Source organism: Tribolium madens, unplaced genomic scaffold (assembly GCF_015345945.1).
Source record: "Tribolium madens isolate multiple individuals breed KSU strain unplaced genomic scaffold, Tmad_KSU_1.1 Scaffold_97;HRSCAF=244;Tcas5.2_LG3a, whole genome shotgun sequence".
Lineage (NCBI taxonomy): Eukaryota > Metazoa > Arthropoda > Insecta > Coleoptera > Tenebrionidae > Tribolium > Tribolium madens.
The window spans coordinates 9,708,594-9,734,437 of NW_025401069.1; the positions used below are offsets into that span (position 1 = coordinate 9,708,594).

Below are 25,844 nucleotides of genomic sequence, written 5' to 3' on the forward strand. Positions count from 1 at the left end.
ATCAACCTTGCGGCAAAAAATATGAATTTTCAAGATTTTTTTACGGGTATTGTTTAACTCTTGCATTGCCAAATTGTTTATTTGAAAACATTGAAATTATAGAAACACAATTAATTAGAAATGGTTAGAATACTTGTTTTTCTCGGATAAATTTGTATAAAAATTGTGGTTTTAGAGATTGGTACCCCTGCACCTGTCATTACAAATTTGGTTAAAATGATTTGCGCCAGTGAGTGAAAAGTTGTAAATTGTGTTGCACGTAMTTGGACCTTGACGCTTAAAATTTCTAACTTAAAATGAAAACATAGAGTGGTTTGAAATCAGTTCGGACGTGTTTCAAGTCGTGTCAAGTCCATATGAGCATGGAAAGGAAAAGTGAAGAATCGGCCCAAAGCAGAGTCCTTCTGGAAGAGACCTTTTACGTTTTGACGAAGAAAAACTGCGTGTTTCGGGTCCGTCTGACAAAAGCCGGCCTTTATTTAGTGAAAGAAAACGAAAACAACATCAAAGAGCAAGTGATCTCAATCCAAGACATCATAGGTTGTAGGTGTCTCAGAAGCAAAAAACAGTCGAAAAATTGTGCTTGTCAGTCAATTCCCCGCTCTGCCAACCTCAAAGTAGTCGAAGAAAATTCGGGGGATTTGGATGATACGGATGTGAGCGCTTACCTCTACATTTACGCTTATATTTTAGTCAATAACAAGGGCACGAGCAAAAAGAGGGAACGCACGATTATTACGCTGAGATTTCGATCGTTTGATAAATACGAAGATAACAACAAAGAAGCGCAAAGGTGGAGAACAATGATCAAAAAGTTGATCAAGGGCGAGAACGTTAGCACGAGTCATATTGCCGATTTTTCCGTTTCCAATAAGTACAAAGAAGATAGGCGGTTGTTGGTCTTGTGCAACCCCAAGAGCGGGCCTGGGAAGGGCAGGATCATTTTTCAGCAAAAAGTTGTACCTATTCTGCAAGAGGCGGAAATTCCTTATGATTTACATATCACCAAATATGCTAATTTTGCAAGAGAATTTATAAGGACATGCAATATTTTTCAATGGAGTGGTATTATTCTGGTAAGTGCGAACTTCTAGGTTGGCAACCGCTGATAAATTCCATCTCCTAAGGTTTCAAACTTTCATTTGTTCTTATGTAATCTTATCAACAGACTATCGGATTTTTATTTTATTTTTATTTTATTTGCAACTATCAGTATGTATTTTGTTTATTTTTATAAATAACGCAATAAAAAGTCGTAACGACCTAGTTTTCTAAATCTTGAATGGCACACATTGAGAATATTTCAAAAATAATTTGCTTTTTAGTTTTTAGTAAAATGAAGCTCTTCGCTTTTGGTCTGGTCCCTTGCTTCAAACATTTAAACTATTTTTTTTTATCGCGAATTGAAGTATCTTTAAGTGTACTTCACTCTACAGATAAAACATAATTTTTTGCATGACTTTAATTTCTATTTCATATAAGCAACGAATTAACGTTTTAAAATATATTAGAGAAAATAGATACCTGGTTGTCGTTTCAAGGTTGCTAAATTTATTAAAAAATGTAAATATTAACTCTAAATGATGAAAACTACATAAGGATATTGTGTAATAAAGCTGTCAAAGCGTGTGAAACAAGAAATTATAATAATTGCCCGATTTCGCATTTTTTATGTTACGGTTTCAGATTAAACGGACAAATCAATTTAGGATAATTAGTGATTAAATGAATGAGAATACAGTTGGAAAAGCGTAGGATCATTAACCGAATGATCTAATTAATAATTGGATTACGACCTAAATTTGTTTGGCTTGTGTTTCTAGAATGATGAAAACAAATTAATGAAAAGTCTGTTCGTGTAGTGTGTAATTATTGCAATTGATTTTTTCCCGGAAATTAAACAGGAGATAAGGAAAACGTAATATGAAAGTAAATTGACTGTGTTTATTTGGCGAAAATGGTAATTTAAGCGCATGTGTACTTGATGAACTTTGGATGTTTTTGTTTATTGGTTATCTATTTTGAAATATAAAAAAATATATTTGTTTTCTCACTGTTTGTTAAAAATTGCTGTAGATAATTGATTAACAATTTTCTGTTTTTGTATGAAAAATATTTTAATAAAAAGTTAATGAAAAAAAAATACGAATAATAAATACTCTTCCAATTTCTTCATTTATATGCTGAGCTAGTTAAGATTTCTTGTGAATTCGTGCAAGGCATGATAAAATCGTGTACAAATTTTATTCTACATTTTTAAAATCTTAGGTTACTCAAAAAATAATATGTACTAAGTGTTAATTAAAATAAAGAGTTGTTAAAGGTGAGTAACTTTTTATCCCATCAAATGAATTATTTATTTTTATGTGAATAAAACAAAATCGTATCGAATATCGACTGGGATATTCATATGGTTTTGCATGTAGGCCAGAAATTTTCATAGTAAAAAGTCATTTTTTAATCAAACACAACGCATACCAATTTCCCTCTCGATTCAACTTTCGTTTTCTTAGCCTTGCATAATCTGCAGCAAAACCGTTTTTATTACTGTTATGTATGCATTATTGCATTGCAGGAAATTACTTTTTTTAATAAGCATAAAATATTGCAAAAACATTATTACAATTTTTCTGTGCAGTTTTATGCATCAAACATTAAGACTTAGATATGTCAGTACAGCTTGACCTTAAGTTCTTATAAACAGTTGGTAAAAACATTAAAATGTCACGATTTCCATATTTTCTCCTTCATATTATAACAACGATTTTCAAAGATTTATAATAACATTATTGGTCATGATCATTAATAATTATTGTTTATCCTTTGCCAATAATACACTTATCTATTTCTAATATTTACAGAAAAGGAAGGTTTAGAAACGGGGCCTGAATTTTTTTAATTTTGTGGACTAGAAAGAAATGACTGGAAAAATGGTCGGTGATTTAATTACTTAAATTATTATTACAACCGTAAAAACAGCACCAGTGTGGGCATATAATGCACGCCACAAAAATTAGATATTTATTTGCCCATTTCCATTTGAATAAATTGTAAAGCTTTTATCATAAAAGAATAAAAAAGTCACCTTTTTTCAGGCAATTGAAACCTTTGTTTAGTCTGCAGTCCGTTAATAATGTAAAGTCCATTCACATTACATTTTCCTCAAGGTCTAACCTTGCAGTTTTTTGTTATTGTGAATTTTTTCGATCTTTATTTGAAATTATTTGTAAATGCATTGTTCTTAAAAAATGAATGTTCAGAGTTTGTAAGTAGTAGACAAATTTATAACTGAGCTTATAACTATTATAAATTTATTAAATTATCAATGTGAAAAGGCTATTTGAAGTAGCTCCGATAATATCTGTTCGAAATTAAAACATTTTGTTGGTCAATTTAAAATTACTCATTAATTCAGTGATAAGATTGATAGCACTTATATTATGCAAAATATCAATAATACTGATAATAAACAAATGCTGTTTCATTAATTTAAAAGGCTTTTGTATTTTTAAAATAATTATTCTTATCGCCATATAACAAATATAAAACAGCACTTTTCGAATTTTTTAATAGCAATTTTGTGAATTTTTCAGTCTTTGAAATAAAATATAAAAAATCACTTTAGTGCAATTTATGTTAGAAAAATAATCAACAAGATTTTTTTTTCTCTATACTCCGCCTTTCATTGTTAACGCTTCCAACTGTTTTTTCCCAGTTCCCACACAAAACCCGGTGATTAATATTGTTTTCCTACCACAGGTCGGCGGTGACGGCATCGTCTTTGAAGCAATAAATGGTCTTTTCGAGCGTTGGGATTGGTCTGACGTCGTTAAAACCATCCCAATCGGGGTCATTCCCGGAGGTTCCGGCAATGGGCTGGCCCGCAGCATCGCCTACCACTGCTCGGAGCCCTATCTCCCATCACCAACCTTGCCCTCAGCCCTAGCCGCCGTTCGCAACAACTGTGCCCCCATGGATCTAGTTCGTGTCGAGACAACTTCCCAAATAATGTTCTCATTTTTATCGCTAGGGTGGGGCTTCCTTTCCGACATTGACATTGAAAGCGAACGACTCCGGATGCTCGGGGGGCAAAGGTTCACCGTGTGGTCTGTCGCGCGACTCATAGGGCTGCGCAGCTACGGCGGCAAATTATGGTATTTACCGGCGAACGTGCCTTTGGTGCCCTCCAGGCTGGAAGTGAACACCGGAAGTGCATTAGATTTGCCTGCGGAAGTGCATTTGGAGACCCAAACGGGGCGCCAACGGTTGGACTCATGGTACAGTGCGGCGTCGCGACGTAGCGCCTATTTTTCAGCCACGGGGAGTAGTTATCAGTCGACGGCGGATAGCGGGGGTGGGGGTGATCCCTCCGGGGGCGACCCGGACAAGCCACGGATGTACGGTCCCGCGAGCAAGCTTCCCTGCCTCACGCAGCCCCTTCCCGAGTCATGGAAGTGTATAGAGGGGCGGTTTGTGATGGTGCACGCCTCGTATCAGACGCATTTAGGAGAGGATTGTCTCTTCGCCCCCGATGCCAAGCTCAACGACGGAACGATTTGGTTGTTGATCGTGCATGGGGGCACCACGCGGACACAGCTACTGCATTTTCTGTTGGGGTTGAGTACTGGGGCCCACACGTCGATGGTCGGTGAAGGGGGGCCCATCGAGTTGATAGCAGTGAATGCGTTTCGGATAGAACCCGATATGAACGAACAGGGGTATATGACTGTTGATGGGGAGCATGTGGAGTATGGGCCGATTCAAGCTGAGATTTTTCCGAGTTTAGCAAGAGTTATGGTTCCCTGATCAGAACATTCCTTAGGTACTAATAATTGTAAAAATAAATCTAAGGTTGTGATTTTATCTACTTTAGAGCCAGTTCTTATAAGGCTTGACGGCATTTAATGGTGTAGAGGTGATCATTTTTTTCCCGACTTTAATCTTGCTGTTTTGTTGTATTTATTTATTGTTACGGATAGGTGAGCTCCACGAATTATATAAGTTGGCCTAGCTTTAAAATAGTATTTACGGCAACTTGGCTTTAAAAGCCAAGAAAAACTGTAAATTTTTGTTCAAGAGGTAGAAATCTTATAATTCCAGTGATATGAACACCAGTGTAAAAAAATCTTTGTAATAATTCTATTCATAGTTGAAACGGGGTCTCAGGAGTTTTATCCGGTGGTCATTTGTTTCTATTTAATGTAATGTATGTTGTTACTTTTTTATAAGGAAATCACTCATTAACAGGCCATTATCAAACGATTTTATAATCAAAAGTTGCCAATACCGTAGTGCTAAAAAGTAATGAATTGTTAAACACGTCAAAACGACAATTAATTTTTTCTAATTCTATTGTTATGATTAAAGGAAAACATTAAATACTCGCTTTCTTAACAAATGGTAAAAAGCGTATTTCTGATACCAAGATTTTTTTTTGTTATTGTATAACAAAAGATTTTGAATGTAATTTTTGTACCTGAGGGCCTTCTTGTTAATTAGATTGTTAAATAGTAAAGTGTGACTTCATTGGCTGATTCATTTGTGTTGAAAGCAATTTTATTATCAGTAATGCTCATGTTTGTAGGCAATAATCCTGCAATTCTTTTAACCATGTAACATGTCTTTTTGCTGTAGGTTTTAGTAAAATGAGTACCGTAGGTGAAGGCTGTGAAATATTACAAAACCTTTTTTAAACTTCACCATGTCTGTTATTTATTTATAGTTTTTGTTTGCTCAAATTATAAAAAATTAAATTGTTAAAAATCAGAGTATTAAAACTTATTTCTGTGATTATAATATTGTATAGCAATATTTAAATAAATAAACTGAGATTATGAAATCTTGATTCCTTGCAATTCCGTTAATAATTTGGACATTTGGTCATCTACAGTCTCTGGCGCTTCAGAATTTAAAGAAAGTTTCATCAGTTGAAGGTTGTCAACGTTTGTTTCTGGAGTCTGCTGTTTATACACACTTATAAGTATATCCACAATCTAAAAGTCCCACATTTAAAAAAAGCCAGAAGCAAACACTTAATAACATACCAGTTGCAATTCTGCTCTGACTTGGATCATTTCAATTGATCCTTCCCTCCAACTGCGTTGCAAAATATGCAATTTACTTTCAGCAAGCTGTAGAGGATTTTTCCCATACAAGTCCAATTTTCTTACGTCTGCTCCCGCCTTTAATAATAATGAAATTATAGAAAGATTGTGTGTGCAAGCTGCGAGATGAAGCGGAGTGTTGCATAATTTATCGTTTTGATTAGGATCAGCGCCCCTTTCTAACAGAAGCTTCACGACGTCTGTGTACCCCTTACTGGCAGCTATATGAAGGGCGCTTCTTCCATGCACATCTGCACTGTTGGGGCTAGCTCCCAAAGCTAATTGTTTTTCTATACTTTCAGTGTTGTTACTAGCAGCAGCGAAAAGAAGACGGGCATTTCTTAGAGTCCTTATTCGGTTCTTCAAGGCGGCATAATGTTGACTTTTAATTAGGTTTTTCGCTTTTAATTCCACATGAAGCTTTTTTTTGAACTCCCCCTTAGTCCGGTTCACTTCACTATCGCTGTGAGACATTTTTTGGCAGAGAACCTGACATTAAAATTGCGAAACTTCAACCTACGCAATGTTTATTTATTTATTGCACTCTACTGCGCAGCCCCTACTTGTCACACATCCTTCTTGACGTTGTCAAATGTCAGGACTAATTCCCATTACATCAAAAACTTATATTTTATCATTTATGTTATTATCTCTTTAACTATATTTTAATTATTAGATTAGTTATCTAGTTAGATAATATACAGTTTTAACCATTTTTTATTAAATGTTGTTTTGTGTAAGTAACAGTTTTTTATTATGGAAGTTGTGCGTAGTGAAGTCATGCAGATTTGAACTTTTGAGAAAGGTATCCGTTGCGTAAACGCCGTAAACGTCAAGTTAAATGTTTAAAGTACAATTTTAAAATAAGATCGAAATTTGTTGCGTGTCTGTTGTGATTACTAAAAGATTCTTTTTATTTATTTCAGTTGTGAACGTAGAATGATATTTGAGATGCAACCATTTACGACTTTCATGGTAAGTCTCTGAAACTAACCTTAAAAAATGCCGCTGACACTTGCCCGTTTATTTTAAAGAACGTGGAAAGCACCCGCTCCTACATCGACAACTTGTACTCATCAGACCCCGAAAAATGTCTAAATTCTATAATTTGTATAAAAAATTCCGTTATTGGCTCGAACCGGCAAAAAGAAAGCGTGATTGCTCAAGGTATAGTGCCGCGCCTTTTGCAACTTCTTGAAGACAAAAACATGAAATTGGATGTGAGGATCGAATCCGCGGTGACTATTGGCTCTTTAGCTAAAGGAACGACTGAACACAGCGAAATTCTCATCAATTCTGGCACTGTTGAACTCCTTTTGGACATCTTGGAAGAGAACGAACCCCGACTTATAGACGCGTGTTTGTGTTGTTTGCGTACTTTGTCTCTGCTGGATTCAGCCACAGCTCAGAATAAGTTTGATGTGAAGAGGTTGCAGAAATTGCTGACTTTTGCTGGGCCGGGGGAGAGTCTCCAACGACAGTCTTGTGTGGCGAGTATTTTAGGCTCGGCGTGTAAAACACCAGTGGAACAAAACGAGTTGTGTAATATGGGGGCGCCGACCTTACTCGCGGCGCTTCTATCAGTGCAAAACAGCTCAGTAAGAATACCTGTCTTGACGTGTTTGGCTGCCATGTGCTGGAATAACCAAACTGTAGCAAATGCTATTGTCAATACGACTTACAAAGATATTAAAATTCCCAATCATTTGGCGACTTTGATCAGTAGGGATAAGCCTATAGAAATGCAATTAGAAGCAGCCAAATGTCTTACAAATTTACACAGAGCAGGGGCTATACCAGCATATGACCCTATAATTACTTACAGAACTCTGCCTTGTCTAGTCCGACTATGCCAGGTTGGTCCTTTCGAAATAAAATTGTTTAGAATCAATAAAATCACCTCATTTCTTAGGTTGAACACTCGGAACCACACAGAGCAGCAGCAGCAAATACTTTAGCTTATTTAACGGAAGTCGACAGTGATTTGCAGCAAGTTGCTGCAATTAGTAATCAATTAGTGAGCGCTTTAGTACATTTGTTGAGTTGTCGTAGTGTTGTAGCGAGAGAAGCGGCCTTCAGGTATTAGTGTTTAATTTTGGTAAATTATTTAATTAGTAACGGTTGATTTTTAGAGCATTTGCTTCTTTAGCAGCGAATGATGAAGATATAAGAAAACGTATTATAGATACGAAATGTTTAATGGATAGTGTGTTAGAAGGTTTAGATGATGAAAATGAAAATATTAGACTAGCAGCTGTACGTTGTCTTCATTCGTTGAGTAGGTCAGTGCAACAATTGCGAACCACCTTCCAAGATCACTCCGTGTGGCGCCCCCTGATGGCACTTTTAACAGGTAAACATTGAACACAGATGTCCTATTATGGCCAAATAGTGCAATTTTGCTTTTATTTAAAAAGGTAAAAAAGTTTATACACGAGCCAAAGGCGTAATTTAAATAGAATAATTGTGTAACAAAATACAGAGTGGTTATAAATGATTTTCATCTAGCCAGCTGTGAATTTTCCATGTAAAATAAAAAATGCCGCCTTACGAAAATAGGGGTACCTACTTGTTGTAACTCAAAATTAAAAAATCGCCGTTTACTAAGCGTCTACTTTGAAAATAGACTTCAATTATAAACTTGTTTTTTTCCGAAGTATATATTATTATCAATTATTATTGGAAATTAGTTGAAACAATAAAAATTTAATTAACAACAATTTATTATTAATTAATAAGTGACACTAATGACAGAACTAGAGCTTTCAAAAAAGTAGAGCGGCACAAATAAAGTTACATGCAAAAAAATTCCAAAGCTGGCTAGATGAAAATCATTTATAACCACTCTGTACATATTACTCTTATCAGTGTTACAAAAAAAAAAAAAAAATGAAGGACAAAAGTTTTACATTTTCTGTTTATAATTTTATTATTATTGAAACGATTTACCATTATAAGCAAGGAAGCAACTAGAATTCATTAGATTATTCTGTTTTGATTTTAAATAGAGAAGATAATTTTCTGCTGCCTTTTTAGGGCTCCAGAAAAAAGTTGTTTCTTGGTCGTATTGTGTTTTTTGACACTTTCAAATAAATTATACTTTGAAATCCTATCTTTATTAAATCATTATCAGGCGTCATACACTTACTCAGCGAACTTTATAAAAAATGACTACATATTCCTGATTCTTTTTTTATTATTGACCTAACAAATAGAGTTTTTCCGGACATTTTGAACCTTTCTAGTGACCCAGAATTTTTTGGCAGGTTTTATCGGGGGCACCCTGTATAAAGACTGGACAGCGGGAAAATATTCATAACTTTTAGTTTTCTGTCTGAATAAAAAGTTAGAAGAAAAATACATTGAGTTAAAAGAAATAAAAATTGAAACGACTTTAAAGGGCCAACTTTTTTTTTAACCAAGAACACAATTTTAATATTTGTATGTCTAAAATTCAATTTGTTTTCTTTTTTAAATAGAATGTTAACGTTGTTTAGAAATTGATTCTTTAATTAAAAATCTAATGGTGTTAAAAAATTTAATTAATTAATATTAATATTCACTGAATGTGTCATGAGGAAAAATAATGCTATTCAGGCTGTCCTTCGACGGAGTTGCTCACGGCCGCCTCATCCGCCCTTTGCAACTTCCTCCTGGAGTTCTCCCCCGCCAAAGAGCCCATGATCCAACAAGGCGTCGTGCAGCTGTTGGCAACCTTGACCATCCGTCCCGAACCTTCCCTTCGCTTGAACGGCGTTTGGGCTTTAATGAATCTCGCCTTTCGGGCAGAACAAAGGGTCAAGTCTCAAATTTTAACAGCCCTTGGGACCGATCAGATTTTCCGATTGCTGGCGGATTCGGACACCCGCGTCCTTATGAAGACTTTGGGATTGTTGAGGAATTTGGTGTCTCCTCGGACGCACACCGACACTATGATGTCCCTGCACGGCCCCCAGGTCATGCAAGGCGTCGTGTTGGTGCTGGAAGGGCCGCATTCGCCCGAGGTGAAGGAGCAGGCGTTGTGCATTCTGGGGAACATCGCCGACGGGGAGAAGGCGCGGGAGCATATCATGTCGAACGAGGATGTACTTAAAAAGTTAATCGATTACATGACACATCCGGCGCCGTGTTTGCAACAAGCGTCCGTTTTTTGTATCGATAATTTGTCGAGGTTGGGCGAGCCGGGCTCGGTGGAGAGGCAGAATAAGTTGAAGGAGATGGGGGTTGTTAATATCCTTCAGCAATTGTTGAGTACTTCTGATACGGTGCTATATAATCGGTAAGGTTGGAGACTGATTAAGACAGGTGAGGTAATTTGTGGTTTCTGTTCCAGAGTTAAAACTGCACTCACGCAGTTTACTGATGTATGAAGTTTGTTTACTGTTCTAAGAATACATGATCCCCCTTTCTGATATTAATGTGATGTGTAGACTGACAAGTGTATATTTTGTTTTTTATTATTATATTATTTGTAATTATTGTTGGATGCTGATTATATTTGATCCAAGATCTAACATAGTAATTTTATGTTATACTCATTTAAAAGCACATGACACTTTTTATTCGACGTGACAAATATTGACCCTGTTAACAGCAAGTTAAGAATTTGTAGTATGATAGTACATAAACTCATTCTAATTCTACGCTTTTAGTCAACACTTTGGCTTTTATCGATTTCGATTTACAGCATCATTAACAATAAAAAAATATTTATTTAAATTTGTTTTTTGATTGCATTCTGTATAAATTACCAACCAAATAAAGTTACTATTAACATTTCTGTTTTTTATTTTTGTTGAATAACTATACTAAAATAAAAATTATAAGTAAACAAAAATTCTCCAGAGAATTTTTTTATTTTTGGCGCATCCACCATAAATGGAAAATAAATACAAAACGGTAAATTACTTTCATGAATATTTATTCATATAGGTTTAAACAATGCAATTTGGTTATGACTAGTGCAAAAAATCACAAAGGAATGTTATATACATTATGCAAGGTTGTGTATATACTTAAAAATAAGACATCGTAGTTCAGACCATTACGCCCTATCGCCCGAATTGGTCAACTCCTGGTCGGCATTGGCCAACGGATCTAATTCTGCAAACAAACTCAGCCACGACATTTGTGTCCCACTTTTCTCGTTCCCTTTGCCAGATACTTTCTTTGGCTTATCGTTTTCTTTGGTATTGTCGTCCGTCTTCCCAACCTCTAATTGGCTAAAATCAAAATTCCCCTCCTGTATGAGCTTCGACGGCATAAAATCGCCCCCGAGGAAATCACTGTTGTTGGGCCAACACAAATCAAGCAAGGCCGAACTCGGATTTGAGCCATCTTGGACGGGAGGCTCCAGTTCCGGAGCCGGAAGTGAGAATTCTTCTCCCAGCAAATTCGACACTTGTAAGTCTTGAGATTCTTCCTTCTCGGCCGTCTTTTCCGATTCTTTGTCGGTGTACTCTGCGTTGAAAAACGTTTCTTTGTCTTTTTCATGTTGCGGTGTTGCCAGTTCCGAAATTGCGCTGAAATCGTATGGTTGCACGTCCCCTACTTTATTGGCCGCTAGCGTGAGAGTCTCGGTTGCTTTGGCCGCGAACGTGGCCAGAGCCCCCTGATAGGGCACGAGTGCATGCGAGAACATGTTGCATCGCGCAGCGGCGAGTAAGTCGACTTTCTGGAGACAAGCTAGCGTTAGTCGGTCAAATTTTGTCTTGGTGCTTTTTACGTAGGACTGTGCCTTGCGAAACCGGTCGAGGCCATACCCGGTATCGGGGTCCAACTGAGTGGAGACTGATTTCATCCAACTTAGAGCGGCGCGATATTCCGTTCGAGCTTTTTCCATCTCTACTACAGTGGTACGGGTGTCTGAGATGGCGCGTCCGCGGAATGTCTCCACTTCGTGGTGCAGACGTACCAGAGGGGGCCGCACGGTGAGCCTTTGGTGGCCTGTATAAGCCAGAGCTTTGCCAGCTGTTGACATGATTTGGCCCGCACTGGCATTTTTCTCGTTTTTGCCGTATTCTTTCAAGTATCGACCGAGGGCGTTCTCCTCCTGGGCTAAGTAACAAAGTCTTTCTTGGTACAAATCTATGACTCGTTGTAACTGAACGCAGCTATCGTTTATAGATTTGAAGAGTTCGAGTTTTGCATCGAGCTCGGCGTCTGATGACACAATACATTCGTCTTCCTTGCCGCCTAATTTACGTAAAACACTTTTTTTTGTCACCCAATACTGATGTTGCATCATTTAAACACTATTTTAAATTTATTTAAAACATAAATGCGTGTCTACACGCAAAAATCAAAATGATTGACATGACATTTGACATTTATGTCAACGAATTGTCAAAGTCGTCCAACATAACGGGTTTTAAAACCCCAAATAAAAGTCAGCGTTTGAGGATATTTTAACTAAAAAATTGCCACAGTTTGCTTAATTGCAGTTTAATTATCTTAATTAAAACACTGATGGTCCATCTCGTGAAACAAACGACGTCAAATCTGGTATTTCGTATAAATTAAAAGTGCAATTAGGTTGGTACCTCTGCAAATTGTTTGCATTTCACGAAGACTTCAATGTAAATAAAAATGTTACACCCCCAATTATCATGATTTTCCGTACTCAATCAATTAAATTTACCGTCAGTTTTTAGATTTTTGCCAAAAAAATACCAATGGGGTCAGAAAGTGAAGAAGTGCTTGTGGAAGATTCAGATGATTCCTTACTTGACATTAGAGAGGTTTGTGGTGCAACCCTCATGAGCCCCCTTAATAATTAATATATTTTAGCTAAATGATTTGGAATTCGATATTCCATCCGTGGCCGCTCCTTCTTTGGAAAGTGTCCTCTGGGACATGGAATCAGAAGAAGGGAGTGACAGTGCCTCATTGCACTCATTTCAAAGTCTTACATCAAAATTTAGGTCTATGTTATCTCATAAGATCTTGCAAGGAGTCTCTACACAAGTAGCTTCAGCGGGGGTATATTTCAATTTTTTGTGTAATTTTTGTGTAATTATTAAAATTGCAGGAACGTGTCGGTGCTGGCTTGTCGACTGTAATAACAAATAGTCTGAAATACGTAGCAATAGGGACTTCCCACGGATACGTCTTAAATTTTGATTCAGAACAGAATCTTTGTTGGTGTTGTTACGACACCAACTCTAGTAATCAAGGGGCTGTGTCAGCTTTAGCCTTTAATCTTGATTCTACAAGACTACTTATCGGGTAATTACTTACTTTATAACACACCAATCTCTTAGTTAATTGAACCTGAGAAAAACTTATTTCAATTACTAATGACACTTGTTACTTATTTTCAAAATTTTAATACTGCCAACTTAAAGCAATAAACTTCCCTTTTTTCAGATACGAGCGTGGCTTTATTTCAATGGTAGATGCAACCAGTGGCGACATAATTAGAAAATTACCCGACGCTCATGCCCCCCAAACCGTCGTCTTACATTTGCGTTTCACTTATTTGAACAATTTGGCTCTTTGCGGCGACTCTTCAGGTTGCGTTTTTTCTCTTTCATTTAATCGCCGCTTGGGCGTACGCAGTTGGGACTCGAAATGCCTTTTTTCCGGCGCTCGCGGCGAAGTTTGCATCTTCGAACCTTTAGTCCAGGGCCACGATATTAATTTTTTAAGCCACCATGTTCTTGTTGCGATGGCCACTTTATCCAAGGTACAAACCAAAACTGATTTCAAAAATCTACAAATATTCTTACAGGTCATAGTGATATCAATTCGGCCACGGCTAAAAGTCCTTTTCAGTCAGCCGCTACCGAGAGTTTCAACCTCCCTCCCGCTCATTTCGTGGCAGTTGGTGTCGGTGGGACGAACGTTTCAGCCCGTGCTCGCTTGGGGGCGCTGTAACGAATTGAACTACACGCGAGTTGTACTCCATAATACTAATAATAATCGACTCAGACTTCTCCCCTTGAGGAACGTTCATTTGAACTACACTTTGACTGCCATGCATTGGTTGGGGACTCGTCACTTGGCTTTACTTGACAGTAACGAGAATTTGAGACTGGTGGAAGTGAGAACAAACCGAGAGTTGGAAGTTTTGGAGTTGGCCAATGCTGTACTTGTTTATAATTCGGCTCATTTTAAAGCCTTAGCTATCGGAGGGGGCGTTAGTGAGGCGTTTGCACTGGCAGGGGAGAGGGCTTGTTATAACAGTTTGTCTAGTCGAGGAGATCAATTACTAATTTTGGGTAAAAAGGCTGTGCATTTAATTAAATTAAGGACGTGGCCGGAACGACTTTTGTATCTCAGTGAACAGGGGAGATGGGCAGAGGCACTCAATTTGGCCGCTGAGGAGGGCATGAATCGGGAAATTTTCACGTCAAGTCTTCTAAAAAAGTACTTGGAAAACCTCAACCAAAATACTGTGGATAAAGACAGCTTAACGGCGGCAGTCAATTGCTGCGTTAAATTGAATAAAACGTAAGTTGGCATGTTTTGAAATAGACTTCTAATCAAAGTGACCCGTGACTTTGCAATTAATTTGGCAAGATTGAATTATTGATATGTCATGGGATGTTTTGATTGGAAATTTCTTTGAGTTAACGGACCGCAGACTAAACAATTACTTCAAGTGACATCCTCTGCAACGAACTTCTAGAAGCAGTTTCAAGTGACCAAAGCAATCAAGACTGGTATTACACTCTTCTCACGGATCATATAAACAACGGTTTATTAACAAATATGAGTCCACAAGTGGCTCAAACTTTAGTAGATTATTTAGAGAAAAAAGACGCCCAAGTATTAGAAAACGTTCTCTTGTCGCTCGATATTACGTGTTTAGACCTACACCAAGCGTTGAGTATTTGCAAAAAACGCAAACTTTACGACGCTTGGATTCACATAACGACAAAAACAATAGGAGATTACGCGAGTCCTTTGACTGAGTTTCTAGCCGAGTTGACGCTGGATAACCACCGATTAGGGAACACAATTTTGGTTTACGTATCTTCATGCCTAGCTGGTCTAGGTTACCCTAGCGGACACATCCCTGAAAAAGACATCCCAAGGGCCAAACACGAAGTTTTGCGCTGTTTGGAGACAGTTCATTCAATAAAAGGATCAGAGAATGAGCCTACTTATCCCTATTTGCGCGCCTTACTCAAGTACAATACTCGGGAGTGTTTGAACGTGGTGGGATTGGCGTTCACCGAAGCTGAATTTTCAGGCGAAATGGGGCTTTTGCAGCGACAGAGACTTGTGCAAATACTCATGCAAATCGTCGTACCGCCTGAATTTTCAGCGAGTCAGATTATTATTTTAGCGTGTTTTATAGTTCGATTAGTTACGTCAAATAATTTGAACATTGATGAGGGAATGCTGGATACGGTTATAAAGTCATTAACGGATTTTGTTGACCAGCCGTTAAGCATGCGGGATCATAGTGAGCGGGAACAAGCTTGGTTAGATCTACTTAACGCCGGTAAATTGAAATATTTGTCAAACGAGGATTTGCTACATTTAGCGTTGGAGTCAAAGTGTTACCGAGTGGCTGAACATTTGTACGAAACCTTGAAAGATTATTCCAATATCCTCGTTTGTTACTTAAGAGACCCTGTGCGCAAATCGGACGTTTTTAATTACATCTTGAATTACATAACTGATAAAGAACGTAGCGTCGAGGAACAATTCGTAGTCAATTTCCGTGATTTGGTCGCGACTGATAGCAAAAAAACCAGTGAAGTGGTCGTTGAACACTTCCCCGAGCTGATAGTACAATTGAGCGAAATCGTCGATTCTGCCCCCGATTTGCAATACGCATTTCTCAAAGGGGTAGCCTCGAGTGACATTAAACTGCCCCCGCAACTCGCTGAGAAATATTTAGAACTTTTGTGTGCGAAAAATCCGCGAGGAGTGTGCAGTTACATCCAACTCGGTTCGTGTCGAATCGACAAAGCTTTAGCCATCACGAAGAAACACGAAGTGCATGCAGCCACGGCCCTGTTATTGGAACAAGGGGGTGAGTGGATGGACGCCTTGCAGCTTTTACTGCAACATGACATGATCGACGAAGCTGTCAATTTGTGTATCCGGGGGGCGGAACATTTAGACTCAGAAGGGGCCCAAAAACTCTGGCTAGCGTTATTGCAACATAACAAAAGTACGAGAACTATGTCTTTGAGGCAGTTGTTACACGCGGCAGCCCCGCATGTACCCCCTGCACAACTTCTGAATCTAGTCTCCAATGCGAATTTTGGCGATGTTAAGGTTTTGCTACAAGGGATGTTGATTGATTATGTCCACGATGTGCAGATGTTTAGCACGACTTTGAAGTTACTCAGCAGGGATTTGCACCATGGTGAGTTGAGTGGTGCAAGGTTTCAGTGTTTTAATTTGGTTTTGTAGAGTTGGCAAAATCGTTGTGTTTGAATAGTCGGGGAATTTCCGTGACTAGTGTTGGATGTAAGTTGTGCCAGAAACCGTTGGTTTTTCGCCAGGAATTGGGGGGCGAACAGTCAATTGCAGTGTGGGGCTGTGGACATTGTTTTCACGTCACGTGTCTCAAAATGGCCGAAAATGATACGGCGTGTCCGCAGTGTCGGATTAAGGCGAGTCAAATCCCGGTTAATCAGCCGGTAAAGAAGTATACTGTCGAAACGAAGCTACACGCAAGGCCTGATCTAGAAGGCCACTTTTAAGTACTAGTCTTATTTAGGATTTTATAGTTTCAATCACTAGAAAATTTCTTTTACTACCTGCAATTATAACGCTGTATAAATTTGTGATATTTATATTTTTATTATTTGTACAAATAAAATATATACATGTTATAATTATTTTTCTAAAAACGTTGAATTGTACTGTTGCACGAATTGGTTCAGTCTTTCATCTAGAAAAAATCTTATTATTATTATCACAACAACTATTAGATGACACCAACCTTTACTAAACGCCCCCGAGAACTGCGGCGTATTTTTAAAATAATACAAAACGCTATGAAACATCCCATCATCACCTGTATTTTGGGCCGCTTGGAGGAACTTCCTTGGATTGGCATTCTCCTGCCCCAATTTAAGTGCCGATAAAACTTGCCCCTCACTCAAGAGAATCTCTTGTATCTCTTCAGTTGCATTCAGTCTTGCCAACATATCCAGAGCCAACTGAGACGCCGCTGGATGCAAATTGCCCAACGATAAAAGCAAACAGGCTAAAGGTTTAGAATCCGAAACCACTCCATACTGAAGCAACTGTTGCAAGGCTGTGAATTTTTTTCGCTTCACTAGAGTCGTAATCAGCAATTCGTTCAAATTGTGTTGCGCTGGAATGCCCTGTTCAAAAAGCGAGGTCATGTAACTAATCAAAGTCCATTCGAGTTTGCATAAGTCCTTATCGGCCTCCAATTTCTGGAAAATTTCGTTGTACATATCCATTTGGTCGATTTGGACGCGTGGGAGGGGCGCTGACTTCAAATATGGCGCTCCTGGAGGCGAGGCAGTGTGTGACTGTAGCTCCGCCTCCAGGCATTCTCGATAGACATTGTTTATGTGGTTGAAGGATTCTTGTAGCTTGTCTAGAGGAGGTTTAGGTTGTCTTATAGCCTCAAGAAGCAACTATAAAAATGGAGCGGTATAAATTTAACTTGTAAGGGGGCAATGACATACTTTGAGTAAAATTGCTTTGCCGTGTGTCCGCTTTAAGGCCATTTGCGTGCAAGTGGCTAAGTCAGTGATTGAGTTACACAGTTCAGCTAAACACAAGTTAATATGCCACAAGCACCCCAATTTTGCATCAATTACAATATTCGGTTGGAAAACAACCCAGTTTGGTGAATCTTAAATTAATAAAAGAATATAAAATGCGAGGAAATGATGGCAAAGCTCACATAGTTCGCAAAGGTGTGTTTGTGGTTCAACCAATCCGGGAAGAGTTATTTGAGCTGGCTTGAACGACCTCGCTGGCGCCACTGTCGTGTGGTATCTTACTATCCCATCGCTCTCTCCGGGTAAAGCCGTATCAAATATTTGAGAGCTTCGTGAAGCCTATCATTGGACATCAATATATTTTTACATTTTTTTTTCAACTTACCTGATGATGAACCAAAATCAAATCGTCAACAATATTAATCGCAAATCTACCAGAAAGTCCCAATCTTAAGACATGTGTTTTAACAGCGGCTTGTCCCGGGCCACTTAAAGTGTGTACATGGACCTCAGCACTTTGAGGGCCACTCTGGTGTCTCAAAATTAAAACAGCGGGAATGTCATACAGCGTGGACAAAGTTACATCTCGTTCTAAAGCCATCCGGCCGGGTTCGGCTAAAAAACAATTGTATTTTCAAAAAAATGTCATTATCGTGACCCCAAGATAAGTCCCTCGCGCAAGCGTACTTACTTTCAACTTTAGGCAGTTTGCTTACTGACCCTGGTTTAAAAAGCACAGGCTGTAGCTGCGATCCATGAGCCGACGCTAGAAGAGCAATTTTGTTCAGGGAACACCAGACAAACCACTGGACAGTCGCAGAGGTTGTCTTAAGGTACTTGAGTGACTTCTTTTCAGGAATGATCATGTAAAGTTCAATTCCGTGGTCAGTCATGAACGCAACTTCGTTGTTTTGCGCCCATACGAACCCCAAAATATTCGAATTCTTCTTGCAACTTTGCGAGTACTCTGAATCGAGTGTAACTCCGTTAAAGTTCATGAATTCAACAGATGTGTTCGAGCGCTGAACTGCTAGAATTTTCTGATCAAGGGAGAATTTTATTGACAGGACGGGGCCGTGGTCTTCCATTCGAAAATTGAGCGGTTTGTCGGATTCCATTGGACCTTTGACCACCACTCCCATAACTCCGCCCGAGCGAACCGCGAAAACCTTCAAGGGGGTACACCTAATCATAAAAATATAGGTTCTATTTCTGGATAGTTACGTGTTTGTTCGAGTCGTCGAAGAAGACATTTGTGAGCTGGTTGACGGCTTCAAAACGGACCGGGTTTTCAGATAATTCCAAATAAAAATCACTTGACATTTTCAATTCTAACCTCAACTGTCACATTGACGTAAAAATGACAGCTGTCATAACAATTGCCAATAAATTACCTGTCAGGATTTTTACAAATTCGTCTTGTGGGTTGAAATCTTTTAGAAATATTAGAGAGGTATGTTGGAATTGATTGATTTAATCATGAATAATTGATAAGTTATCTAATTTGCAGATGTCAAATTGTATTTTTTGCAAAATTATCTCAGGTGATACCCCTGCTGAAATCTTCCATCAGGATGACAAAATGATTATTTTCAAGGACATTAAACCAGCCTCGAAGCACCATTTTTTAGCTGTACCAAGAGAACACATTCCTAACGTGAATAGTCTTTCTAAAAATCAAATCCCATTAAGTAATTAATTGGGAAATTTGGTTTATTTCTTAATTACCGTATTTTTTCAGTTAATGATTTAATAGCCAAAAGTAAAGAGGTTTTGGCTGACAAAGGAGGTAACCTTGATGATACAAGACTTGGTTTTCATTTACCGCCATTTAATTCAGTATCACATTTGCATTTGCATGTTATATCACCAGTTTCAGAAATGTCTTTCGTAAGCAGTTTAGTTTTCAAACCCAACAGTTGGTGGTTTACTTCTGTACGCTAGTCAATCATACATTAATTTGTTGTTGATTATGTAATTTTGTAGGTGGATCAAATATTGGAAAAATTAGAAAAAAGCAAATTATGAGATTTTTATATCATACTCTATTGGTAGGGTTATAAGACATATAATATAAAAAATAAAATAAAACCTAATGGAATGGTTAGTGGGTTAATAAATACAAGAGGTAGAAACAATATGAAATGTTCTACATTGGACCTGTAAACTATTTTCACTGAAATAAAGAAATTGAAATTAACAAATGTAGAATCTAATTTAGAACCCAGAGGTTTAAAACAGTTCTTTGGCATTTTGACTATTTTTCGTTCAATATACAAAATCAGGCACATACCCTTTAATGGAACTTAAATTTTTAACAAATATAAGTACAAAATATTTAACTCTTCCTCAATAAAGGATATGCACCAATATATATAATTTACAAAATTACTACATTTGTTACTGCTTTTACAGTTACATAACTACTTCTATAAGTCTTATGTTTTGTCGTAATAAGCAACACAAAGTGGTAGTTTAAAATCTCTTACATCTTTTTCTAACATGATATATCCAGGCAAACTATTTTTATGATCAACATTATTAATTAATATGAGATGATAACAATTAATTAAAATACAATTATGGCTCAAATTAATCTTGACACAGAAACCCTGTTGCAAGTGGTCGCGATCTAGATTGTAAAAAAGAATTTTGTACTGAAAAAAATGCAATAACAATCACAGAATCGATTTCCTAAAGCATTTTAAATCATAAATATCGCATTACAATGTAGCAACAAAAACTGGGTGAACATGTTGATGGGACCTATAGCCACAAGTGACATCGATTCGACTTCAGACCACACTAGATTAGGGCCGAAAACCACAGCTAAGTTTTGTGCATTCATTTTATTCAAGTCGGCCCTTTCCATCACCTATAAAAGACATCAAAATCGGTTCAAGACAAACTGTACAATTTACCCTTGAAAGGAAGCTAATAATGTATTTCAAAATTTGATAATTATCAACTGGAAGCTTTTCCATGACTAGGATTGAAACCTGTCGTAGTTGTTGGTCTTTTTCCCAAGCTAAAACCGCTCATTTAAATGAAATTAAAACAGTAAGAGAAAATTTACTTTGAAATTGTATGATTTCGTCATACAATTCGTAAGTTAATAGAGGTTCTTTCAGCTCGCGGAGAAATGTTTTCAGCAAAACTGCAGCTTCATGAGCGTCGGCAAAAGTCAGAGTTTCACCCTGATTTGCGGCTTCTTTCAACTGTCTTATTTTTAGAGTATTTGCAGATCTTCTAAATATACCTTCAGTCTCTAGGGCTAAAATTACGTTTTATATTTATTTTGTTACATTTTATAGTAATTACCATCTGGTTGATCCAAATATTCGACACACTGTTTGACAACTGGTGGTATAACTACATTGTAATTGTCTTTAATAAATTGAAGGGTCACTCCAAATTGTTGGAGAGGTGACGCAGGTTGGAAACTACCGTCAGTTGTTGGGGTTACACTACCCCCAAGTTTTCTATCATGTCTACAAAAATTGATTGTGTAAATAATTCAACATACAATTAGGAATAATTACTCAATCACTTCTTGCGGAATGTCCAATTTTTCCAGCGATATGTGCTCATTTAACTCTTTCAAAGTGTTTATGTAATTGATTTTTTTTCCAAATTTTGCGCTAATTAGCGGTCTAAAGATCTGCGAGACGAATTTTAGGAAGCCAGTTGGATGGACTAAGAACAAAGCTTTCAAATTCTTTTTATATTTCCTATCAAAAGCTTTATAAGCTTGGACAAGCCACCTCAGGGAGGGTTTATTCTTGCTTGAGAGGCCATAATGGAAGTACACTAAGCTATAATCCTGTTCCACATACTGGTCTAGAGTGTGGGTAAGATAACTGCAATTGCACAATGGTGAAAATGACGCGCTGTAGGCCGTTAATGCAATTACTTTAAAAATAGACTGTGATTGATCTCGGCGATGGGCGGTAGCCGATGGGCGTACACAACGATGATTTTTCTCCCGGCATTGTCGTCTCCTTTCACATCGACGATTTTATGTTTATCAATCTCGGAAAACTTACGTGTGGGGGAATCATCGACTTCGGGGTAGGAAGGGGAGTATACTAAACTGTCTAAATTCTCTTCGCTGGGGTCGGCTAACTCTTCCTCAAAGTTGTCATCGGTGAAATCAGGAATCGGCGAATTAATGCCGTTTGACTCCATTTGAATCAACTCGGCTGAACGTTGAGTCAGATACTAATATTTATTTATTGCAAAACGTTACCTGTTTGAACAACAATATCGGGGCTCTGATGCAATTCGCTATCATCGAATTCGAGATTAGGTTCGTAGTCGTGATAATCCGATAAGCTTGGGTAGGGCTCCTCATTGTTATCAGTCAGATTACCTAAAATGCGTTTCAAGTGACTTTAAATTTATCATTTCATATTTTACGCACCTGAAAAGTTTCGCGTTGGACTGAACTTGTTGGTATTCATCTTAAATGCAAATTAAGTCATTTCAAAAGGAGATTTTCGTTTTTATTAGCACACCCACTTTCCCGGTAAAAAACAAACACCCAATTACACAAATCATAAACGCAAAAAAATGTTATAGTTACTGAAACGACTTCTGATTGTAATAACGTTAATTTCAGGAAGTAAACATGTAAATTACGATAAATTATTTTTGACGTCTTCTGACAATTTGACAATCGCCCAATCCGACAAATGCCAATTGCGTGAACATTTGCAAGCACAACAAGAGCTAAATACTCAGTGTAGCCAACCATTCAACTTTTAATAAAAATTTGGTAAAATTGCACTCATCTGACTGAGGTTAGACTTAAATAAAAGTACGCTTATCACTGATAACACCTTAACACCCTCTTTCTTATGGTAATTCTTTCAATTATAAAAATAATGAAAAATATATTAGTATTAATTTTTCCGTCAGATGTCAATTTTTTGTGTCAGGTTTTGGCGGGTAATTTACTCGTTTATTGTTTTTTTTTCAGAGTAGCAGAAAAAGGTGCTAGAGGGTGAGCGCATCTTTTTTCGCTATTTATCACCAAGTGAAGGGTGTAAATATGTGAATTTTGAGTGAGCTTTTATTAAATTATTAGTAAAAATTACTTGATGAAATGTATTATTGCTTAACTTTTCTTTAAAGATTGTAAAAGACGACTGCAAATTTTGCACTGACGGGAAAAATAAAGTAAAAACCCCAAACTTCTTAAAACTAATTTATTTTGCTTCATTTCTCTTTAAATATAGTATATGTAGTAAAAATAAAGCAATACAACAAAAAATGTAAAATATATCAGACGACTATACAGCACTCGATCTACCCTCGCCCTCGCCAGTGTTAAAGCAGAACAAACCTGTATCACCTTGAATAAAAACCGTTAAGTATGAAACAACATGTGCACACAAAAATATATTAAAAAAATATCGAGGCTAATATAAACCGAGATAATGTAATAAATATAGATCACATAAACATTTGTCATAAAATTGACAAAACATCCTACAACGCTATAATGTTGCGTATAATTCCAATCTTAGGCGAATCTCACTAGTCTTTCATAGTATTATAATATCTTAACTCGTCATGCTTCCGTATTTCCGGCCCGGAGGCCACACCGGGACTTCCGACGATCCGGGACTAGGAGCCCTCGTAAAAAACGCATTAGCGATCGCATCTCTTAATCTCTCCTTAAAAGTCTTGTACTCCATATCACTGTAGTTTTGACCGAAATTAAAATCTGCCACCTCCACTACAAACCTATAAAAAAAATTAAATCAGACATAAAAATGACAAAATTTAACATACCTTGACCGGTTTTGGAGGTAGTACGCCACTCCAAATACTATCAAAACCACAGCGACCAAACTGAAAGCCACAGGTACCACTATTACCGAAAGTTGAGCTTGTTTTTTAACTAAAACGTGTGTTTTATAAAACTACAAGACCAGTTAGTCCAGCAACAAACCTTTATAAACAGTCACTGTAACAGGATAGACGACTTTGCTGACTTCGTTTTTAATTATAATAACTACTGTATGTTCCATAGAATCGGAAAAATATCTCTGGATTGTAAACTCACATTTGTCTAATTCATCGTAGATGTAACAAGTCTCGTTCCCTGTTACATTATAAAGACCTTTTTCGTATTGTACACAATATTTGAAGCTTTTCGACCCGTGACATTTCACATTTAATGTCAGTAAATCCCCATGTTGTAGCCAATTATTTCCAGTGACGTTCACTTTAGCCACTGGCGCTGTTACCAAAAAAATTATTACACGAAATTACCGAAATCCGTTTAGCTTACCTCTAACTTTAACATTCTTGAAAAAATAGCCGTAGGTTTTTTGTATATCTGTGGCGACTTGAGTTCCGTTACAAACAAAGGGAAAATTACCATTGTAAGGTTGTAACGTCCCATTCATGTTCACCATAATTTTCGACTGGCTATTAACATCCCTTTTGACTTTAGTTGAATTCGTGGGGGGTGTTTTTGTAGTTGTTTTTTGTGTCGTGGTCGTTGGTTTTGGAGTTGTTGTGCTAGTTGTGGTGCTGTTAGGCTTGATTGTTGTCGTTGTGGTGGGTGTTGGAGTGGTTGTAGTGGGGGGTGGCGGTGGTGGCGAAAAATCAGCAACCACCAAAGCTTCGATCAAATGTTCTTTCTCAGCTTGCGTGTAGTTGAACGGAAATTCGAAATCTTTCCTGAATCCATAATAGACGCAATCGATGAACCAATAAGTTAACACACTGGGGGCCTGTTTGATGAAGTCGGCGTCGGTAGGTTTTAGAGACACGTTGTGGATGACCGGTTCTGCGTTTGAGACGAAGAGATCCGTTCGGGTTTTGTTGTTTTGGATAAGCAAAACGTCACCGTTTAAGGTTTCTGGAAGAGGAGACAAATTCGCGTTGCAATGAATTATCGAAATTAATGCGAAAGTAATCAATAGATACTTGTTTAAAACACTCATTTTGTTTCAAATCAAGGTCGGTCTGGGATTACCCTATTTTGTGTACAATATTTTTGGTTCACTCATATGATAAGCCATTATCGCAGCACAAAACAGTGTTATTAAATAGCAGTTTACGTTTTTATTACTGTAACTTTTTAGTTTTAATCTGTTGAAAAACAAATTTTCGTCACATAATGACTGACCTCAAATTATAAAATAATCTAACCGAAAAATATCTGATATTATGAGAATCAGTCTAACTTGAAATTGTAGTTAGCAAAAATATTTCGTAAAAATGCTTACCAGTTATGTAAAACTCTACCCTATTGGAGGCGATTTCAGCGCAATAAACCAAATAATATTTACAGACTGTGACTTGCACCACATAAGGACCTTGAGGATAAATAGTGGCATTATAAAAAACAGTCCATTCATCAATTGGGTTTTTAGATTGATACTGCAAAACAATCAAAACAATTTATCTCTGCATAGATTAGAGTAAATGACTCACCTCTCTTGTGTGTGTTGGGACAGCTCTGTCCTTCCAGCTATAGACAAAGTTTCCACTAGCTAAATTATCATTGTAATAAACAGTAGCCTGGAATGTTATATTTGCTCCTTTAACGATAGGTCCATTGTCGATAAGGTCTACACGATAAGATGAAACACTAACTAAAAATCATGTGGTTAAGACGATTCTTATACGGATTGTTTTTAACACCTACTTGCAAAACCTAATATTAGTAAAACACAAATATTTCGATATTCTATTCGAGTGTACATAATTAGGTTTAAGGAAAGAAAGTCATTTAAAACATAAAATTTCACAAAATGTAGAAACGTCAATGTCAAAACACCAAAAACACAAAAGTCAACAGTGTTGCCACTTAAAGTAAAATAACCAGAAGTGTACAGTTAGGTTGGTATGAGTAAAGCGGGGAAATCAAACATTTGAACAATTTCTAAATCATATCACGTAATAATTAAATATTAAATCACCGCCGCTTTAAAAAGAAGAGCCGATTACATCAAGTGAAGACTCAATTGAAATTCTCTTTGTAGCCTATTTACAATTCCGCTTTATTTTTCATGCTTTGTTATAGCAATTTAGAATAATCAACTCA

General features: G+C 37.3%; 9 protein-coding genes across 11 annotated transcripts; 4 read left to right on the forward strand and 5 right to left on the reverse strand.

The window, feature by feature from the left end:
- Positions 1 to 181: 181 nt before the first annotated feature.
- Positions 182 to 5,839, forward strand: LOC123014456 (sphingosine kinase 2-like). Its single transcript, XM_044413594.1, has 2 exons — positions 182 to 1,076; positions 3,760 to 5,839. The coding sequence occupies exons 1-2, from the start codon at positions 357 to 359 to the stop codon at positions 4,804 to 4,806; spliced, it is 1,767 nt and encodes a 588-aa protein (XP_044269529.1). The 5' UTR covers positions 182 to 356; the 3' UTR covers positions 4,807 to 5,839.
- Positions 5,778 to 6,674, reverse strand: LOC123014458 (ankyrin repeat domain-containing protein 54-like). Its single transcript, XM_044413596.1, has 2 exons — positions 6,045 to 6,674; positions 5,778 to 5,993 (listed from the first exon to the last, which is right to left on the reverse strand). Exons 1-2 carry the CDS (start codon positions 6,576 to 6,578, stop codon positions 5,832 to 5,834), a joined length of 696 nt encoding a protein of 231 aa, XP_044269531.1. The 5' UTR covers positions 6,579 to 6,674; the 3' UTR covers positions 5,778 to 5,831.
- A 240-nt stretch (positions 6,675 to 6,914) lies between these two features.
- On the forward strand, positions 6,915 to 10,880 carry LOC123014381 (armadillo repeat-containing protein 8-like). Its single transcript, XM_044413461.1, has 6 exons — positions 6,915 to 7,079; positions 7,139 to 7,960; positions 8,017 to 8,183; positions 8,237 to 8,457; positions 9,702 to 10,383; positions 10,438 to 10,880. Exons 1-6 carry the CDS (start codon positions 7,044 to 7,046, stop codon positions 10,472 to 10,474), a joined length of 1,965 nt encoding a protein of 654 aa, XP_044269396.1. The 5' UTR covers positions 6,915 to 7,043; the 3' UTR covers positions 10,475 to 10,880.
- A 128-nt stretch (positions 10,881 to 11,008) lies between these two features.
- On the reverse strand, positions 11,009 to 12,450 carry LOC123015316 (islet cell autoantigen 1). Its single transcript, XM_044415005.1, has one exon. The coding sequence runs from the start codon at positions 12,349 to 12,351 to the stop codon at positions 11,149 to 11,151; it is 1,203 nt and encodes a 400-aa protein (XP_044270940.1). The 5' UTR covers positions 12,352 to 12,450; the 3' UTR covers positions 11,009 to 11,148.
- On the forward strand, positions 12,444 to 16,927 carry LOC123015313 (vacuolar protein sorting-associated protein 8 homolog). Of its 2 annotated transcripts, XM_044415002.1 has the most exons (8): positions 12,444 to 12,638; positions 12,751 to 12,844; positions 12,894 to 13,085; positions 13,135 to 13,331; positions 13,473 to 13,791; positions 13,837 to 14,558; positions 14,711 to 16,434; positions 16,482 to 16,927. In XM_044415002.1, exons 2-8 carry the CDS (start codon positions 12,779 to 12,781, stop codon positions 16,772 to 16,774), a joined length of 3,513 nt encoding a protein of 1,170 aa, XP_044270937.1. In that variant the 5' UTR covers positions 12,444 to 12,638; positions 12,751 to 12,778; the 3' UTR covers positions 16,775 to 16,927. The 2 variants fall into 2 exon arrangements, with proteins under 2 accessions (XP_044270937.1, XP_044270936.1); XM_044415001.1 differs by lacking the exon at positions 12,444 to 12,638 and having other exon boundaries at positions 12,652 to 12,844.
- Positions 16,851 to 19,471, reverse strand: LOC123015314 (regulator of MON1-CCZ1 complex). Its single transcript, XM_044415003.1, has 7 exons — positions 19,001 to 19,471; positions 18,468 to 18,945; positions 18,162 to 18,391; positions 17,959 to 18,115; positions 17,738 to 17,907; positions 17,017 to 17,686; positions 16,851 to 16,965 (listed from the first exon to the last, which is right to left on the reverse strand). The coding sequence occupies exons 1-7, from the start codon at positions 19,097 to 19,099 to the stop codon at positions 16,910 to 16,912; spliced, it is 1,860 nt and encodes a 619-aa protein (XP_044270938.1). The 5' UTR covers positions 19,100 to 19,471; the 3' UTR covers positions 16,851 to 16,909.
- LOC123015317 (histidine triad nucleotide-binding protein 3-like) lies at positions 18,467 to 19,976 on the forward strand. Of its 2 annotated transcripts, XM_044415006.1 has the most exons (5): positions 18,467 to 18,609; positions 18,844 to 19,229; positions 19,272 to 19,467; positions 19,518 to 19,711; positions 19,763 to 19,976. In XM_044415006.1, the coding sequence occupies exons 2-5, from the start codon at positions 19,137 to 19,139 to the stop codon at positions 19,802 to 19,804; spliced, it is 525 nt and encodes a 174-aa protein (XP_044270941.1). In that variant the 5' UTR covers positions 18,467 to 18,609; positions 18,844 to 19,136; the 3' UTR covers positions 19,805 to 19,976. The 2 variants fall into 2 exon arrangements, with proteins under 2 accessions (XP_044270941.1, XP_044270942.1); XM_044415007.1 differs by lacking the exon at positions 18,467 to 18,609 and having other exon boundaries at positions 18,718 to 19,229; positions 19,287 to 19,467.
- LOC123015315 (rho GTPase-activating protein 1-like) lies at positions 19,799 to 22,462 on the reverse strand. The gene is made up of 8 exons (XM_044415004.1): positions 22,200 to 22,462; positions 22,026 to 22,148; positions 21,690 to 21,978; positions 21,319 to 21,636; positions 21,098 to 21,267; positions 20,853 to 21,050; positions 20,698 to 20,804; positions 19,799 to 20,651 (listed from the first exon to the last, which is right to left on the reverse strand). Exons 1-8 carry the CDS (start codon positions 22,237 to 22,239, stop codon positions 20,481 to 20,483), a joined length of 1,416 nt encoding a protein of 471 aa, XP_044270939.1. The 5' UTR covers positions 22,240 to 22,462; the 3' UTR covers positions 19,799 to 20,480.
- A 507-nt stretch (positions 22,463 to 22,969) lies between these two features.
- On the reverse strand, positions 22,970 to 25,594 carry LOC123014514. Its single transcript, XM_044413666.1, has 7 exons — positions 25,446 to 25,594; positions 25,232 to 25,392; positions 25,024 to 25,177; positions 24,078 to 24,653; positions 23,736 to 24,026; positions 23,576 to 23,684; positions 22,970 to 23,527 (listed from the first exon to the last, which is right to left on the reverse strand). The coding sequence occupies exons 1-7, from the start codon at positions 25,501 to 25,503 to the stop codon at positions 23,344 to 23,346; spliced, it is 1,533 nt and encodes a 510-aa protein (XP_044269601.1). The 5' UTR covers positions 25,504 to 25,594; the 3' UTR covers positions 22,970 to 23,343.
- Positions 25,595 to 25,844: the final 250 nt, after the last annotated feature.